General features: G+C 38.3%; 1 protein-coding gene across 1 annotated transcript; it reads right to left on the bottom strand.

Annotated features, from left to right (window-relative positions):
• Positions 1–14,831: 14,831 nt before the first annotated feature.
• LOC111626902 (protein PXR1-like) lies at positions 14,832–18,668 on the bottom strand. The gene is made up of 5 exons (XM_023370427.1): positions 18,638–18,668; positions 18,451–18,579; positions 18,134–18,358; positions 16,163–16,270; positions 14,832–15,524 (listed from the first exon to the last, which is right to left on the bottom strand). Exons 2-5 carry the CDS (start codon positions 18,478–18,480, stop codon positions 15,399–15,401), a joined length of 489 nt encoding a protein of 162 aa, XP_023226195.1. The 5' UTR covers positions 18,481–18,579; positions 18,638–18,668; the 3' UTR covers positions 14,832–15,398.
• Between the last annotated feature and the right edge of the window lie 175 nt (positions 18,669–18,843).

Raw genomic sequence — 18,843 nt, 5'->3', positions numbered from 1 at the left:
TTTTGCTGCCCCATAAAAAGTGCCGCCCCCACTACGGTACGCCACTGAAGAAATCGTTGTTGTTCCGCTGTTTTTTGTAAAAATTATAAAAATAAAAAGCCTGGTTTAGCACTTTTTACGTTTCCAAAAGATGTAAAATGATATTTTGGTACAAAATATGCTGGACAAACACGCAAATATTTGAATCCGTTTATGTTATTTTATTAAAATCGGCAATTATTTATTGTCACGTTGTCACGATGCCGGGCTGCATTTTTTAATTTTAAAATATATGCTCTCCATCTCAAATGAGTAGTCTCGCCCCCGTACGTCATACTTTTTCTTTAACAACGGAGTAGTGCCGGTTATCTAGCAAACACATTTCGGGGAAATTTTTGAGTCAAAAATAATGCGACTCGCCGCTTGCCAGGGAAGTTTGTACTGTATATAGTTAATCGGAGCCTCCCGCCCCTGAGAATTCCATATCCGGTCTCGACATTCATATATTTAACTTCGTTTTCGAGATTGAGCAAAGACAGACAGCGGACAGACGACAGTGGCAATTTAACAAAATTTAATTTTACTCACAAATTTTGTTCAAATTTGTAAAATTAAAATTGTTTTAAAAAGGTTTCTGAAATTTTATTTTTTTTTTAAGTTATGTAAAGCATTTCTTACCTGCAATAATAAATGCGAAATCTAAATACATAAAATTACTTGTCCTGACTGACCGAGTGATTCATCATGGCCCAGGGCAAACCGCCGAACCTAGAGATGAAATTTTGTACGCAGTTAGGGTACGACACGAAAACATACGCTAAGAAGGGATTTTTCGAAATTCCCCCGCGGGGGAGAGGGAAAGGATTAAGGCTTACCGCGAAGAACTCGCCTTCTATTATACTATTTTAGATGCCTTTTTTGCATTTATGCCGGATATCGAACATATTTTTAGACTCTGGTAAAAATTCTCCACGATATTTAGTGTTCCGTCGTATATAAAGTTGAAACGGGGAGCGCAATGGCGTAAGTCGCCTTTATTCCAACTCTCGATCTTAATGTTGGAATTTAGCCTATATTTACGAATGATTCGGGAAGATGCGGCTTATTTTTCGAATTTAGTAAACTCGAAGAAGAATAACGAACATTTTCCTAACCTCTTCTGGGTTCTTCGGAAGGGGTTAGGAAAATATTCGTTATTCGTCACTTAGTGATACCGCGCGTCGGTTAGTAGTTAAGCCACGCGGGCGTTTTTCCACGTCGAGGGGGCGATTTGTAACAATTTATATTTTGGGGGCGAAAAACAATTTTAATGACGTCCACCCACCGAAATAGAAAATGCCGGTCGATTATATTTTGTGGTGGTCGGAACCGAGTCACGCGGAAATAGATTATTTTTTTAGTCGTAATATCGAGTGAGTATAAAGCGGTATTAACAGTAGTAGTAAAGCAGAAAATACAGTATAAAGTTTAGCTCGCACGTTTTCTTCAATAATTTTAAAACGGTTTACTTTTGCTTAATAAATTACTAAGATTATTTATTTATTTTTTTGAACAAATTTTAACTTCATACTCGTACCTCCCAACCAAATCGTACAAAATATATAATTTTAATATCGCGATTAGTCTTTTAAATTTAAATGTACGCGCGCGGATAACGAATAACAGAAAGTTTATACTTTGTTACAGATATTATTCGTAAAAAGGACGAAATATATAATTAAGATAAGTCAGAATATTCTTTGAGCACGGATTTAATGTAGTTAGACGAAACAATAAAATTAACTAAGTTTTGTATACCTCCGAAAGAGAAATTTCTTGCTTAACAAATTATAAAGTTTAAATGTAAAAGTTATTGAACAATCTTGAATAAAGAATATTCTCCATAGATTACTCTTATCAGAATTTTTAAAAAAATGTTTTAGTTAGAATTGACAGTTCTTTCCGTCGATAGACATTTTGCGCTTTCGAATGTCGGTTCAAAATCTGCGCCTTAACAAACAATACTTTTCATATATAGATAGAAATATCATATATCCAGCTCCATCACGGATATATCTGTAAATATGTTTAATCAAATTTGTATGACCATTTTTTAAATTAAAAGTACAGAATTCTTGTATAAATTATTTAACAATCAATAATACCGTAATTATTTAAATTCCTTCGAATATGTTTTAAATAAGAATTTCCACGCGTTTGGTGGTGGAAATTGTTTATCGACGTAAGTGCCGGGAAAAAGTAATGTCGCAATTTGTACCGTAATGTTTTCGTAGTAAGCTATTTTTGTTGGCGCTGCGTAGGAAAATACAAAGCCAAGCGTCTATATTTAAGTTTCCGCGGGATTTGATTAAAAAAGCCAACCGACGAATTAGAGAATTTGTAGAAAAAATAACTTATTATTTAAAATGTTTTAACAATTATGCATTAAAATCTATGAATTATATTTAGGTGAAAATTATATTAAATTGTTAATTAATTTGCATTTCCACTTAGCGTATTCTGTTGTAATATAAAACGTTAAATACAAGTTTTTGTAAGTTTAAAAATCGTGTAATAAAGAATAAAAAAAACACTTAATTTGCAATTTGTTGTTTTCGATTATTTTATTATTATAGTAAATGCACAAAAATGCTTTATTGAAATGAAAAACAGATAAAAGTTGCTTCTCGATGTTTAAAACTCTCTCGACATTAAAGTCTTCGATGTCACGTAATTTAGTTTAATCGAAAATTTTGCAATAATTTTAACGTCGATACGCCAGAGCTAATGAAATTATAAGTGCCTTTTATCGAGTTTTAGATGAAATGTCTATAATTATAATGTCTGCCCGCTCTCGAAACTCTTACCAAGTTTAGGCTAATTGATCGACATTTCCGGTAGGTTGACGTCATTCGGCCGACCGATCGACGCGTTGTGACGTATGGATATTTAGTCGCGCGTAGCGTAACGGTGTTGTACGGAATCGGGAAGCCGAGATGCGCCCAAACTCGTTTCCCCCAACTTTTGCGCGTAGAAGTCCGTCCATTTCCCATCGGTGGACGGTCTCGCCGACGTTGTTTGTTAAGTTACGGCAACGCGACACTCGGGCCATCTGCCTCGGGGGATGCCTTCCGGGATGCCTTTTTAAGGGAAACCGACTCCTATTTAGACGTTACGGACGTGGAGAAAACCCGGAAAACTCCGCGTGGCCGGCCCGTCCGAACCAGGCGCGAATCCACCGCCGAACTCCCGGTTTTCGGGGAACGAAAAAATGTTTGGCCACCGGTGGGCCTCGCCGACGTATCGGTACCAAAATCGAATCGCGACTGGCTTTAGGCCCCACTCCGGAGTAATGATTAGAAATAATTACGGCGGTTTTCGGTCTTCCGGGTCGACTTAATTCGCATTCCTGGCCATCGGTACACCGTGCCCGCGGTTTATCGGCGGCGCGTGGTACCGTTGGCGCCGAGTTCTACCACATTACGTATAGTTTAAAAGTTATAATGGGCAAATTTCGTTTTATCGGACGAATATCGTATATTTTTATGCGGTTATTTGTTACGTTTTTTACATTTACGTATTTATTGTTTGCTTCTTTCTGCATCGTAAAGTCGAAAGCTAAATCGATATCGACGCGTAAAAGAAAATTTCTAGCTTAAGATACGAGGAGAATGCCGGTGTCTTTAATTAAATAACAGTTACTTTTGTAAACGTGTATTATTTTCATTAAGTAATCATCATCCGCGTAAATAGGAGATTCGAAATAATTTCAGTTTTGCTTTTCTACGGCAGCGAGTAATTCTATTTAAATACCTTATCGACGGAGGAGAGCGTGACCCCGTTCTTTTCCATTAGAAAAGTAAAACCGGTATTTCTAACCCCCTTCGAGGAATTTCTTAATCTCGAAAAAATGATGTCTGCACCCGAAAATATCGAATCACCAGTGACCGCGTACTCGTTATTTTCGCATTAAAACGGAGGAATCGATTCGTATAATGATTACTTATTTTTGTAAAGTAAAACCTGTATATACCGGGATCGCACGTTACCGCAATATATATTTTTTGTTTTAGAGTTTTTTCTTTTTATCTTTAAACTACAGTACGTCTGATAGTTTCACGCGGTTGTTTATTTTTTTTAAATAGAATGATTTTACTAACATACGTAAAGCGAGTGATTCCGACTCGAGACGGAGTATTCGGATGCAAGAACCGAATCGTCCGAACAATTCGTGCCAGGTATTGGAATACTTTGTGGACGCGCGACAGCGAACGGACCAATTAGAACCCCAAAACTGCCCTTAGTTTCTGGTTCCACCGTCGGAAATTCTAATGGCATCCGGTAAGAGACCGAATTATTCCGCCTTCTCCGGGAATGGAAATGTAATCCGTTCGCTTCGACCTCGATAATCATCCATGTGTTTTCCAACATTCGGTACCGTTATCAAAGTTACTACCTACTCCGTACCAGGCAAACTGGTAGCGCTGGTAGTCCGTCGGAATTAGTCCGTCGAGATTCGATTACATCGAATCTCGACGGACTAATTCCAACAAACGCCTCCTGCCCTTACGCTTCCTTAAAGACAACTCTACCTTCGTTCGAAATCGTCTACGAATTTTAATTTACCGCTTTATCCAGGTTAAGGTTACGTTCTTCGTGCTCAAAAAAATCTCTCGTTTAGGCAGGTTCTACTGTACAGTACATCCTCCTATAAAACCGGTTCATACGAGGTGTGTTCAAAAAGTATCGGACCTTTGGTCGGCAAAAATAAATTTATTGATTTTGATGTACAAAACCCTAATCCCCTTCAAAGTAGTCTCCTTGGTAATGTATACACTTCTCCCAGCGTTCCTGCCATTGCTGGAAACACTGCTGGAACGCATCTTTTGGAATGGCCATCACCGGTCCGTTGCATTCCGCACGATGTCTTCTCTCGACTAAATTCGGGTTCCTTTTAGCGGCATTTTCAGCTTGGGAAATAGCCAAAAGTCACACGGAGCCATGTGGGGAGAGTACGGAGCGTGACGAACCACAGGAGTATTGTGTTTGGCGACGAAAGCCCGAATCAGATGCGCAGAATGGACGTATGCGTTATCACGATGAAGCTGCCAAGTTTTGATCGACCACAGATCCGGTCGTTTGCGTCGCACAGCATCGGAAAGACGACGAAGGACCTCCTGGTAGTACTCCTTTGCGATAGTTTGGCCTTATGGTGCGTACTCACGACACACCAACCCATGAGAGTCGAAAAAACTGTCAACATGACCTTTGGTATTGCTGCGGACCTGCCACGCTTTTTTTTGGCCTCGAGGATCGTCCCCGAAAGCCTGCTGAATCTTGCGAATGGTTTACACTCGGGTATCGCCAAGGTTTTTGGCAAAATTTGATGTAATATCGCTGCTCACGTTGTTCATTCATTTTCCAGCTTAGTGGAATCCGACGAGAGCGCACTACATGACCTCACTCATAGGCCGATTGCCAACGACTGACGCTTCCTGCAGGCCGTAAAAAATTCAGGGCTGTGCATGACTGTCCCCTCCACAACTCCACCGAAGGAGGCCTCTCGCGCATCATTGGTTTACGCGGAAAAAAAATCCGATACTTTTTGAACAGACCTTGTATACTTCTGATTCCTATATGACGGCGAAAAAATTGCGACAGTATTCGTACAAACACGCTAAAAAAACTCGTAAAATTTGGTAAAACCTCATCGTCGACTCGTGTCGCGAGAGGATTGGTCGAATCTACACCAATAGCGGATATTGCGCAAACCGTTGAGTTTAAACGAGCGGCGGACCTACTAAAAATCATTTATTATTTAACGGCCATAAAAATTATATTTATATTCATGATGTCTTCGAAGTTCAGCGAATTTTTCGGAAAAAAAGTAATTTATCGGGAACCACGCGAGCGTCATTCGATGACAAGCTCCACGACGAAAAGAAGCTTAAGTAATGGCGTGGTCGAACGGTGCACGCTCGGTAAGTAATCCTACAATTTTTTGTTTATAGCATAGTTTATACGGATTATTCCCAAAAAATTATACATATTTTGGAAATGTCGAGTCGAATTAGTCTAGAATCGATTACTTTTATGGAAGAAAACCTTACAAACAGCCGTAGTCTGTAAACTGCATACGTGCCGGGCTGTGATTGGCTCATGTATTTAAGGACTCGTAGAAAATGGATTCATAAAAACCGGAACGTATCTACCGTGTTATAGGGGGTCGACTGTATATCTTTACTACAAATACATTTACCTCGTCTCGTTAGACGGCCGAGCGATTAAGAGGGCGGAAAAAAATTTTTACGGACGAATCTTGTGGGTTGAATGAAAAAAGCCCTCTCGGTGCGTACGGGTGGGCGGAGTTAAAAATCCCCGCTCTCGTTTGTAACACATCATTTATTTTAATAAGAAATAATTCTCATCGTCGTCGTCCCTTACATCGTGAATATCACATTTGTGTCTAACGATGGTTAAGATTACAATCGTTGCTTATCGATCACCCACTGTATACGTAATTGCATCAGTTTTAGTAACTATTTAAATAATTTCAATCACGACAGCGAATTATATGGATGATTGTTTCTTTTAAACTATTTGATGAAAACATTACATAAAATTGGGGTTGCGTAATCATCCGAAATTATTATATTTTTGACTGGAAATCACAGGATTTATGCAATTTTAGTTTAATTAATGTCGTATAAAACTGACTGCTCGTACGAGTTTGCTTAAAACACGCGACTCAAAAAAACCCCAAAATGGCGGCTCAAGAAGTAGATCACGCGTGTCCTGATCTTCTTATATAGACCTTGGAACAGTCGGAAGCGCGGCTATTTTGGAACCATACGTAACATTAACCGTTATTTCTTTTACTACGATTACTAAAATTCAACTTCATAATTTAAGAATTAAATTATAGTGGTAGAAAATAATATAAAAGTATTTATATTCTTTATACTCGTACAATTTCAAAACTATTTTCTGTAATAATTTGATTATGACTTAACTGATATTTTGATATTTGAGGACAAAAGTTTAAAATCGTTGATTTCCTTACCCTTTTTGCCCTTTCCAGTAAATTGAAAGTACACTTAGATTTTTAGTACATTATAATACAGTAGAACGTCGTTTATCCGAATCAATTGGGGCATCGGATAACCGATTATGTACGAAAAAATATATTAATCTAACTTGCGTTGGAATTTTTCTCCGTTGCGTATAACTTCGCGTTGAATTTTCGTCGATGTTAAGCCTAACGAAAGCTTTTTAAATAATAGTCGTGGCTATTGTATCGTTAAAAATTATTTTATTTTGTACAAATAAAATAAATATATTGAAAAATATAAAAACCAAAAATATATATATACAGTATATACTTTAGAAGTTGATCTACTATCAAAAACGTTCGATTCAACACCACACAGTCCTCAGAAAAACATCATACAATAGTGCCAGTGCTGCCAGCTAAAACACACACACCAACAAAAAAATATTGGAGTAGCCCAAGATTGCAGCGCCACAGCACTAGCGAAAATTTAAATTTGCCGACTGGAATGATTTCGGATAAACGACGCTCTACTGTATTTCAAGTACCATTTATGGTACAAAATATTTCACGCCTTAACGAAAAAATTAGTTTAATAAAATCTCACCAGTATCACTGCTTGCTAATTTAAATTATCCAATCACAACATACAAATGGTGTGTGTCCGTGCTCCAAAAATTTTAGACGATTACCATTTTATTCACTTTAGTGTTCCACAACTACCATAGACAGCCAGACCTTCCTTTTTAGGCTACTCAGCTGCCCATTGTTAAAAAAGTTCCTTTAAAAGTTCTGAAACACTAAAGTGAATAAAATGGCGATCGTCTAAAATTTTTGGAGCGACTTTGTCTTTCATTTGTATGAAAAAATATTTTTGACAAGACTCTTGTTTATAAAATCGTACTGCCCGATGTTCTTACCAGCATAGAGGTATGAAGGAGTACGTGTCGAGAGTTGATATTTGGCACAGAGCATTAGATGCCCAATTCATTTGCGCATAAAAAATCCAGACTCGTAGATTCTCGGGGGACCGAGAATCGAGTCAAAATAAAATACAAAATGGCGACCCTCTTCTACAAACGGGCAAAACGGCCATCTCGCCCCACCGAAGTCGGGTAGGGGAGAGTACCACCCGCAGTCGTTCTAAGAAGCGAACTCCGACCTTAGGACCGAACGCGTAGTTTCTTCTAAGTTAAATAAAATTTGTAATCTAATTTTGTAAATTTGGGAGCGCTTCAAATATGACGTTAAAACGGTTTTATGTCGTTACGAGTGGTTGTTTTAATATTATCCAGTATAGTAAAATCGTAGGACCGATAAAAATTTGACGTTATATTAGGGTCGTCGTTACATTCGGTTTAAAGTGTATATTGTTTGTGCGAAATAAAAAATTTCGGACGATACAATAGCCACGATTTTTTTTTCAAAAACGGTAACTTTTCGTTACGCATCGACAAAAATTCGACCCGGGCCGACACGCAACAACGGAGAGAAATTAGATAGGTTAATTTCATCGAAGATGCATCGTGGCCGGCGATCGCGCCCAAAAGCGGCGATATCGAAGAAGATAGGAGAACGAGACCTGCTTCGAGCATCAAAGAGATTCTGTCTCCGAGACATAGTCTTGTCCCAAATACGGTTTTGCCGTTTTACTTGTTTATTCATCCGACGGAAATTAACACAAAATAATGCTATTTGCTGCATGTACTGTCATTCAGTGTTGCATTTTCTGAGGTAACAGTTTTAGTGCAATTAGAAAATACAGTATCGGGTTACTAATAGAGTTTTTTTTAAATATTTTATTTTGTTAGATGAAAACAAAAATCCAGTATAGCCAGACCAAAGCAAATAGAAAAGGGGGTGGTTTCTCCAACTGTAATTATACAAAGTACAGTAGAGCGTCGGTTATCCGAAGGAATTCCAGTCGACAAATTTAAATTTTCGCCAATGCTGTGGCGCTATAATCTTTGGCTATGTCTTCTGCTACTCAAATATTTTACGTTTTCGATACTAAATTAATTTCTAAAGTATAATTTTTTATTGTTTTTATATTTTTCAATATATTTAATTTGTTTGTACAAAATAAAAAAATGATTTTTAACGATACAATAGTCTTCGTTAGGCTTAACATCGATGAAAATTCAACGCGAAGCGACACGCAACGGAGAAAAACTTCAACACGGGATAAATTCATATATTTTTCCGTACATAATTGGTTATCCGAACAACCCCAATCGATTCGGATAAACGACGCTCTACTGTTTATAATTTATTTTGTATACTAGTCTATATATTAACAGGACTTATTATACTGGATAATAATGGATGCAGATATTTAGTCTTACAGTTCAAAAATAATGTTCTTTATTTAGTTCACCTGTAGTTAATTAGACGCTCTACTGTATTGAAGAGCGAGAAGTCGATGGAAGAACAGAAGGAAACAATAACAACAGCGAGCAAAAATATGAAAGAGAAGACAAAATAATTCTAAAGTTAGAAGAAACATTAAAAAACCTTCCCATTTAAATGATTTTGAATTATATATATACTGCATAGTTTATCATCATTGACAGAAGGGCCTAAAACATACCGGGAAGCATACGAGTCACCAGAGTGGAAGAAAGCTATTGGCAAGCGCCAAATCCAACAGAGGGCGCTGTTTTTGAACCAAGATGGCTGCCGAAATAGGTAAGGAACCGACCATGTGTTTGTTCAGTGCCTGAACCGATTCAGTTTCCGTCGATGACGACTACTGCGAGGACCAAACGGAGAAGCTACGTCAGATAGACGTCCCAACTGCCTTTCTAAACGGACACATCACCTAGAAAAAGATGTATGTTACTATACATCAATACACCAGAAGGGCTTAAATGTCGAAAAAAAGCATTGAAATTGAAGAGAGCATTGTACGGCTCGAGAAATGCACCAGACTGCCAAGTTTAACGAAGTCGTGGAAAATTAGGTTTTTGTAGGTCGAAGTACGACTTCTGTTTGTATGTAGGTAACGGTGCCTACTTAACTATTTTCGTTGACAATGCAAAGATAGACAAATTAATGAATGATCTAAACAAAGAGTTCGATGTCAGAGATTTGGGAGAAGTCTCTTCGTTCTGAGGAATGCAGTTTAATCGAGATGAAAAGGAATTAAAAATCAGTCAGTCCAAAATAATTACCCGCACCTTAACAGAATTTAATATGGAACAGTGTCGAGAAGTTGCTACACCCATGGAAACGAATTTCATTTAACAGAATCCAGTTTGAACGAAGAAATTCCATTTCGCAGATTAGTGTACAGTCTAATATACAGTACATTTCTGTTACAAGCAGACCGATATTGCGTATAGTGTTGTATCTTACTTGTTAGTAGACATCTAGACAAACCGACAGATCAGTTGTGAGAAGACAGGTAAAAGAATTCGATACTTAAGTTGCACGAGACAATCTAGTAGGCACGAATGATGCTGATTGGGGAGGAGATACGAAAACCAGGAAGCGTGAGCGGAATGATTGCTTTTCATGCTGGGAATCCAATCTCATAGTACTCCAGAAAACAGAATTGTTATACAGTAGACTCCCCTATAACGCGGAGATATGTTCCTCGTTATACGAATTTCGCGTTGTAGGAATCCTTAAATACGTGAGCCAATAGCAGCCCAACACGTGTGAAGTTTACGGACTACGGCTGTTTGAAAGGTTTTCTTCCATAAAATTAATCGATTCTAGACTAATTCGACTCAACATTTCCAAAATACGTATAATTTTTTGGGAATAATCCATATAAACTATGCTATAAACAAAAAATTGTAGGATTACTTACCGAGTGTGCACCGTTCGACGTCGCCATTGCTTAAGCTTGTGTTTGTCGCGGAGCAGCGCACACCAAACGGCGGCTGCAATTTGTTATTTTTCTGCGAAAAATTCGTTGAACTTTGGAGACATCATTAATATAAATAATTTTTATGGCCGTTGAATAAGAAATGTATAAAATTACAGTGCTATATTAGACTTTCGCTAATTTACATACTGTTCAGATGATAGTAAACTCAACTTACCTGCCTAAACTCTCCGTAGTGTGGCGCTGGACGGCGGAAAGTAGTTCCGCTGCTCGTCTGCGATGACGTTTTACCGCGTCCCTTTTAGCGTCTTACTGTCGCAATTTTTTCGCCTCGTTATAGGAATTTACGTTTTAAGAACCCACGTTATAGGGGGGTCTACTGTATATATATTCAGTCTCCATAGATGAGAGCACCAGCTAGTAGCTCAAGAATTAATGAACTTGAAAGCTGTTTTGTCAGAATTTGGTAAGTGTAATACCGCAATCCTCAAAGTTGACAACGTAAGTGCAATTTCTATGATGAAAGCGTTTGAGAATTCAGAGGTGTAAGCACATTAAAGACCTGTGTAAAAAGGAAATTTCAATTGAACGTATCAGTACAAATGAAAATACAGTAGAGTGTCGATTTTCCGAATCAATTGGGGACTGGGGTTGTTCGGATAACTGATTTACGAACGAAAAAATAGTTTAACGTATCCGATGTCGAAATTTTTCTCAGTTGCGTGTCGCTTCGCGTTGAATTTTCGTCGATGTTAAGCCTAACAAAGACTATTGTATCGTTAAAAATTATTTTTTTATTTTGTACGAACAAAATAAATATATTGAAAAATATAAAAAATTATATTTCAGAAGTTAATTTAGTATCAAAAACGTAAAATATTTGAGTAGCCCAAGACATAGCCAAAGATTGAAGCTCCACAGCACTGGCGAAAATTTAAATTTGCCGACTGGAAATCTTTCGGTTGATTGACTTTCGGAAAATCGACGCTCTACTGTATTTCATTTTTACGAAAGCTTCGGGAAAAGACAAGCTTGTCAAATTCGTTAGTTCAATGTTATGTGACTGACTGCATAGTGTATATGTATAGAAACTCCTTACATATCTTAAGTACTAAAAATGTCTGAAACATAGGACATTTCGAGAGACATAACAATGAGGGGGTGTTAAGGAATGTGAATTTTGTAGTTATTGTCGACTGCCAGGGGACGTCACATCGTCCCGCGCCTTTTTTGTACCGATTTCCGCCATGTTACAAACCAGAACAGAAGGCTTGTGCCGGTCCACTGTTCTTTGTATTTCTTTGTTCAATTAAACATAGTTTACAGACAGTGTATCATTATACACAACCTATTCACTTTTAACATTGTCTGCTGTTTAATTTTTACACGTCGTTGGTACCCAAGAATAGTGACACAACTCAAAAAAATAGTTCTTACAGAACAGCTATTTAAAAGTTTCTTGTTTCCTACAAGGCTTTGTCACGATCTTGAATTTTTAAAATTTTCAAATCTTTTTTGGAAATATATATTAGTGTTCCCCCACATAAAAATACGGGGAATTTGCTACACATTTCTACAATAAACTCGAAATTGGAAATTTTTGAGTTGTGTCACTATTGGGCACCAACGACACGTACAGTACTTATTCTCTGTAAAAATAAATAAATTCATTTTATATGCATAAGAAAGTTCCAAGAAGGAAATCGCAAACACTTTTGAAGATTTACGTATTACGTAAAGTGAGAGAGAATGGTTTTGTCATCATCTAATTTTAACGTATAAAAATGTTTCATCTGAGCTCCCGTTTGCAGTTCGTGCGAATATAGAAAACTAAATATATTCTTATTTTAACAAATATCTCCAATTTCTTCTCTAATTTAAATTTCAAAACTAAATAAAATTTATTCACGTACGTCAATGGTCCGTATAATAAAGTAGCTTTTTATTTTGAAACCCACTTATGTCGAGAGCAACTTCTAAATGAAAAAATACTTTATTTGAAATTATAAAAGGAGTGCTGTGGCTCTAACTCCAAGGAACGCGCAGTTTACAACGCGTAGTTAGCGCGAAATCTATACCGTAATCTTTGAACTGCGGCTCCATAGGGAACTTTTGTGTACCGACCTTACGTTTATAAACCTCGATACGGTATTTTCAGTACGCGAGTGATCGGCTTTAAGATAAGAACACCCGGAAAACTACGAGCAACAACCGGCGTTTTAAATCAAAATCACGTAAGAGAATTGGACACGTAAGTTTTGTAAATAATCCGCGCAGTTTTATTTACAACCGAAAGAAATGACGAAATACACGAATGGTGCCCTAAGAAAGATTTTATATACGGCAATATTTAGTCGACGTCCGAACGTGCGGAAACGACAGGTTGAAGCCGAAGAGGTTCGCCACGAAAACGTCGGCTTCAACTTCTAAGATTGGTCAAGACGATCAGATAGCACGCTCCACAAAAGCGAATCAAATATTAACTTTGTTTAAAATAAATTTTGTAAATTCTTCGAATCAAGTTCAGAAAAATTTTTCGCTGAATATACAGTAAGGCTACGTCCTACGTGGCAGCGTCCAGCGACCGCGCTTCCAAGCGGATCGGACAAACCGGTTCGAGCAAATGCGCGTGTACGGAGTAACCGCGTTTAGCGACCACCGGATGACGTTTAACACGAGCGAGGGAAGCAGCTACCGAGCCGGTTGATCGCCGCTTCCAACGAAGAAAATGGCTGATTTTTAGGATGAATGTAAACAGAATGACAAATTGTGTATATTTGTTGTATGTACTTTAATTAATAATCTTTTACGTAATTTAATAATTTCTGATTTTGTTAAAAATCCACTCTGGACAGAAGTCGCTCGCGAGTTGGAAGTGCGTACAAAGAACCTTACCGCCCGCGGTCGCTGCCACGTAGGACGTAGCCTAAGGGACGTGGTTTAGATTCCAGAGGAAGCGTCTAGTTTTTACTGTAGCTTACAGCGACCGTAAACAAAAATGTCAAATTCCTTTTTGCGCGTGCGCAATGAATGGATCAAACGGACCATAACCTCGAATACGTAATGTCTGAAAACACACAAAAGTTCTAACATAAGCGCTTCATTATTATAGTAGAGCGTGCTAAAAAACGACGTAACGCTTCTTAATGCCGCGTCAAAGGCCCGGATTCGCGAAAGTGTCGTTAGTTACGTCTTATTCTCGCCATATAGTTAAATTCGACAAATTTACGACACATTGTATCTAAAATTCACAGAGCTCGTCGTAATTGAATTTACTATTTAAGAAAAAATGCGCGAGTTCCGATTTCGAGAGTATACCGGGGGTTTCGAACCGCGCGAGTCGTCTCCACGCGAGGTTCCGCGACAAACTGGACGAAAAAAGGCGTCATTTTACTTCTTCCATAATACAGAAATTGATAGGAAAACGGATGTCGATGGAGTCGAGAAAAGACAATAGACTGATAATAGAAAGGAGATCCAATTGCAAAACAAGGGAATTATCGGAGATTATAGTGTTAATAATGCATGTCTAAACGTAGATATAATTCGACGTAAATGGAGAGAGATTATAAAAGCGTTTCAAAGAGGTTAGTAAAATTTCTATATAATTCTGTTTACACTTTAAACACGATTAAGAGAATAGTATGCTATGTACGCACACGCCTTTTCAAATCGGGCTTCGGTTCCTCGATTAAACTAAAAATCATTTCCATCGACATTCGATAGTATCGGATTAATTCTGTCAACAAAATGTCTTCGACCAACTACGTAATTCGCCGTTGGAGAAAGTCAAATACTTAATCGGCCAACTTAAAAAGGTTTCTTTCTTTAAACTTTATTCAAATTTAAACGAAAGATTCTGCGCGCGACGCCAGAATGCGGGTCCGCTTAAACTTACGTGGTTCCGGGAGGACGGCGTACCGGGGACCGACCCACTTCCGTTTAGGCCTTAGAGGCTCCGCGCCCCGAGCGAGAAGGGAGAAGACGAAATGGAGACAGGATTTTATTGACGATAACTATTTGCCGATGTCGTTACATGAGACGACGAGTAGACAATGTTTATATACACACTGCAATCGTAAATCACCACACGTACCGCCGGAGACGAATTTCCGTACTAAAAGCCCAATGCCGTCCGGGCGATATAAGGCACTAGATGACGACGCCCGTACAATTATATATATATATTTATTGATATTTGCGGATTTAAGGAATTTTCCGTCGGCGTGAAATTCTTCCCTCCCGGACCTACCGAAATCCCCACCCGGGTGGCCGCCACTCCGCGCCTCTCTAAGACCCGGAACCGGATAAAAACCTAGAAAGATGACGGGGCGGAGGGAGGAAAAGCGGGAGGCCGGACGACCCGGCGGCGAACGAAACGCGTGGGGTACGGGGTGGATCCGTTCTCTCTTTTCTCAAACAAACTTTATTTTAATGGCATTAAAAAATCGGCAGGGAAACGTTCCGGTTGCTCTTTGGGCGTCGGTGGCCGGCCCACTCTTCTTTCCGCGGGTAACTTACGAATACGGTCGAGTGGGGAACGACAAAGTTCCGTTAGTTTTTGTCTTCCGACGTTCCCGCTTCTTGAGCAACTTGAACCTTGGTCATCATCGACTGCAAGGCGCGCTCGCGCAGCTTTCTCTCCAGTTCCTCCATGTTCTCCTCGTCCGTTTCCGATGCCTGCAAATAAAACAGTCTTTACCGCCCATTCTCCTATTCTCCGCGTTTTGTCCCTACCAATTTCTGGCCTATTTTCCGTTCCGTTATCGGTTTCTACCCGCGCGTGCATTTCCGAAGCTACCTCCGGTGTCTACGTCGTCGCCACCGAGAGTTGGACGGAATACGTCCGAAATGAACCAATTTCCTTCGTTCGCACCGCTTTTATTAAGGAGTGATAAAAAGGACGATAAAGGCAAAAGGAAAGTCTTAATAAAAAGACCGTTTGTTCTTATTCTTTCCTAAAATGGAAGGCCTTCTAAGCCGCGCCTTCCATTTTATTAATTTTATCTCCTCGTGCCCGGTCAAATTATCTTTTAGTCTAATTCTTTAAAACTTTCCTTAATAATTTCCTGCACCGGTCGCTCTATATATTACTATTATAATCGTAATATTGATAAAAATAATCTGGATGTTTTTAACTTTATTTAAGGGACGGACGGCAAAACCGGGTAAGGCCGATGGCTTACTCGTCTACGGACAATAATTCTAATATAAAATTTGGTTAATAAATGCCGTTATTTTCCTTCGCTACATTTTAACGCCTGTCTGCCTTTCTAACGCATTCTGTTGTATAGTGATCGACCGATGGAATAATTTACCTCTTCTTCCTTCTTAACTTTCTTGTGTTTCTTGTGCTTCTTGTGTTTTTTATGCTTCTTATGTTTTTTCTTTTTCTTTTTGGGACTCTCCAGGTCCGACTGCACCACCTGACGACAAAAACTTATTTATATACATTCGAAATTAGATAAGAGAAAAAAACCTAAGACTATTTTATAAAATTGAATATAGAGTAAACTTAGAAATACCGTCGATCCCGCGTCCAATTGTTATGTGGTGTTTATAAACCCGGAATACGGTACTTAACGCGATTTCGCGTAGTGAGACGTTTGCTGTAGTAAAAATTCGACTAATATAGAATGATTCCTTATAATGCAATTACTGTCGGAATAATATATACCAACGCGTAGACCGCAAAGGTTTTGAAAGTAGCCCGCAAATCTAAAGTTGAACAATTTGCTTTCATTTAACGTTTAAAAATCTTAATTCGATAATTTATTCTTACAATAATACACTGTCTGTGCAACGTACCCATACTGTTTGTATTTATCCCAATGAATAATGCATATAAAAATCCTAAAATTGTTTGCCAATATTCATAGTCGCCCGCAGACTATATTTTACCAAAAAAGTAGCTCCTAAGGGATAAAAGTTTGGCCACACCTGATACATACGATAAAATTTATAACTATTGTGAGAATACGAACGATGTTTTTTATTTTCACACTAACTGCGTAGTTGGTAAGGGTGACTTTCGTCGTCCGAAGGTCATCGACGAGGGACCACGATGTCACGTGACCCCCATACGTCCGAGCGACCGGACGAAAAAATTGACCAAATAAGGTATGAATTTCTCTACGGCGCGGGAGACTGTCATAAATCAGGGAGAACTATCAAAAGACATCAACAATTCTCAGATTTTTCCCACGCTGATCGGGTATATAAAGAGGTCGGATTTTCTACTCGGGGCTGAGCCAGGGCGCTTAAGCCGAAGAAACCCCTCTGCAAACCTCCGAAGAACTTCGTCAAGGAAGAACTCTACATATTGGGAGCGACGGAGCATACACCGTAACAGGACATCGCTCCACATAGCCTTCAAAGGACACCTCGGATTAGAAGACAATAATCACAGAGTGTTTTATCAACGCCCTATAACTGGAGAACGTTGCCTTCAAGGTAAACCCTTGCCATTATAATTTATCTCTCTCTAACGTGAGCTCTCTCTCGGATTTTTGCATTAGGTTAGAATAGATTTTAGAATACCTGTTTATATCTTGATTCGCGTATGTTGTATTTAATATCTTTGTGTAAATTTTCATAGTTGTTTATTAAATGTGTTCGTTAATTTAAACCCGTGTAGTCTTTTGGACACCTGATTACGACTTCCGACTCCTCCCCACTCATTTTTAGCCCTCCTATTGCCATCCGACAACCGAGAGCGGGTCTTTCCGACCCGTGCAGATTAAGCGGTCATTAGGGTTCAACCCAGTGGCCCCCTGCTACTCACACTATACTTTAAAAATAAATTTTAACAAAATATGGCACGGACGGATAAATCGATAAGATAAAGGTAATTCCACGCCGGGAGGACTTTCTGTAGGAAATGGCACCTATTTAGGTGTTAGACGTCCGAAGAAAACCTTTAAATATATTGTTTCCAATTTTGTCAAAAACATTAGTTATGATTTCTTGTAAATATTGAAATTTTTAATATTTATATATAAATACGTATAAGCATCTGTAAGCCCGATAGTTATATTAAACCCAAACGATTGCGGGATTACATCGGGCTTTATTACTGTTACTATTAATAATTAAATGCTAAGTAATTTACCCTAGAGGTAGGCGTTAGGTGCCATCTCTTATTAAATTTAACCTCTAGGCTAAATTACTTAGCATTTAATTATTAATAGTAACAGTAATAAAGCCCGATCTAATCCAGCAATCGTTTAGCTTTAATGTTTATTTTTGACATTAGATAATTGGCCAATATGGAATTAATAAGATTTTACCTCGCTACTTTCGGAACCACTCTTCTTTAATTTTCGTTTCTTTTCTTTATGTTCTACTACAAGAACGGGCGATTCACTCCTCTTTTGCTCCATTTCTCTTCTTTTATCGAGATCTGGAGGCAAATTCACTTCGTACATTTTTTCCATGTCATCGGATTCCTCTCGATTTTCATTTACGTCAACTTCGGTTACTTGCTTCACTCCTTTTTTCGTAGTTAGTTTATCCTGTGATTTTGAACAGAATTTATTTTAGTCATATTATTGATAATTATACTTTTCATTTAAATTTTCAATTACTATAACTACTTATACGATACTTTTTCAACGGAGTGGTCCCAATTAGTCATTTTCTTGGATAACTTATGTTTTTCTTCCGGATGATCGGGTGACGACGACGATGATAATTCTTCCGATTTTTGTTCAGTTGGTGAAACAGAATATTCAACCTACAAAAACAAATTATGAGAAAAACTCCTAACAACAAGCTTTTAAAAAACTTATTACAGTAGAGCGTCGATTTTCCGAATCAATTGGGAACTGGGGTTGTCCGGATAACTGATTTACGAACGAAAAAATAGTTTAACGTATCCGATGTCGAAATTTTTCTCAGTTGCGTGTCGCTTCGCGTTGAATTTTCGTCGATGTTAAGCCTAACAAAGACTATTGTATCGTTAAAAATTATTTTTTTATTTTGTACAAACAAAATAAAT

Source organism: Centruroides sculpturatus, unplaced genomic scaffold (genome assembly GCF_000671375.1).
Source record: "Centruroides sculpturatus isolate CEXI.00-Female unplaced genomic scaffold, Cexi_2.0 scaffold328, whole genome shotgun sequence".
Classification (NCBI taxonomy): Eukaryota; Metazoa; Arthropoda; class Arachnida; order Scorpiones; family Buthidae; genus Centruroides; species Centruroides sculpturatus.
The sequence above is the reverse complement of the archived record's forward strand: the minus strand, read 5'-3'. Positions and strand labels throughout refer to the sequence as shown.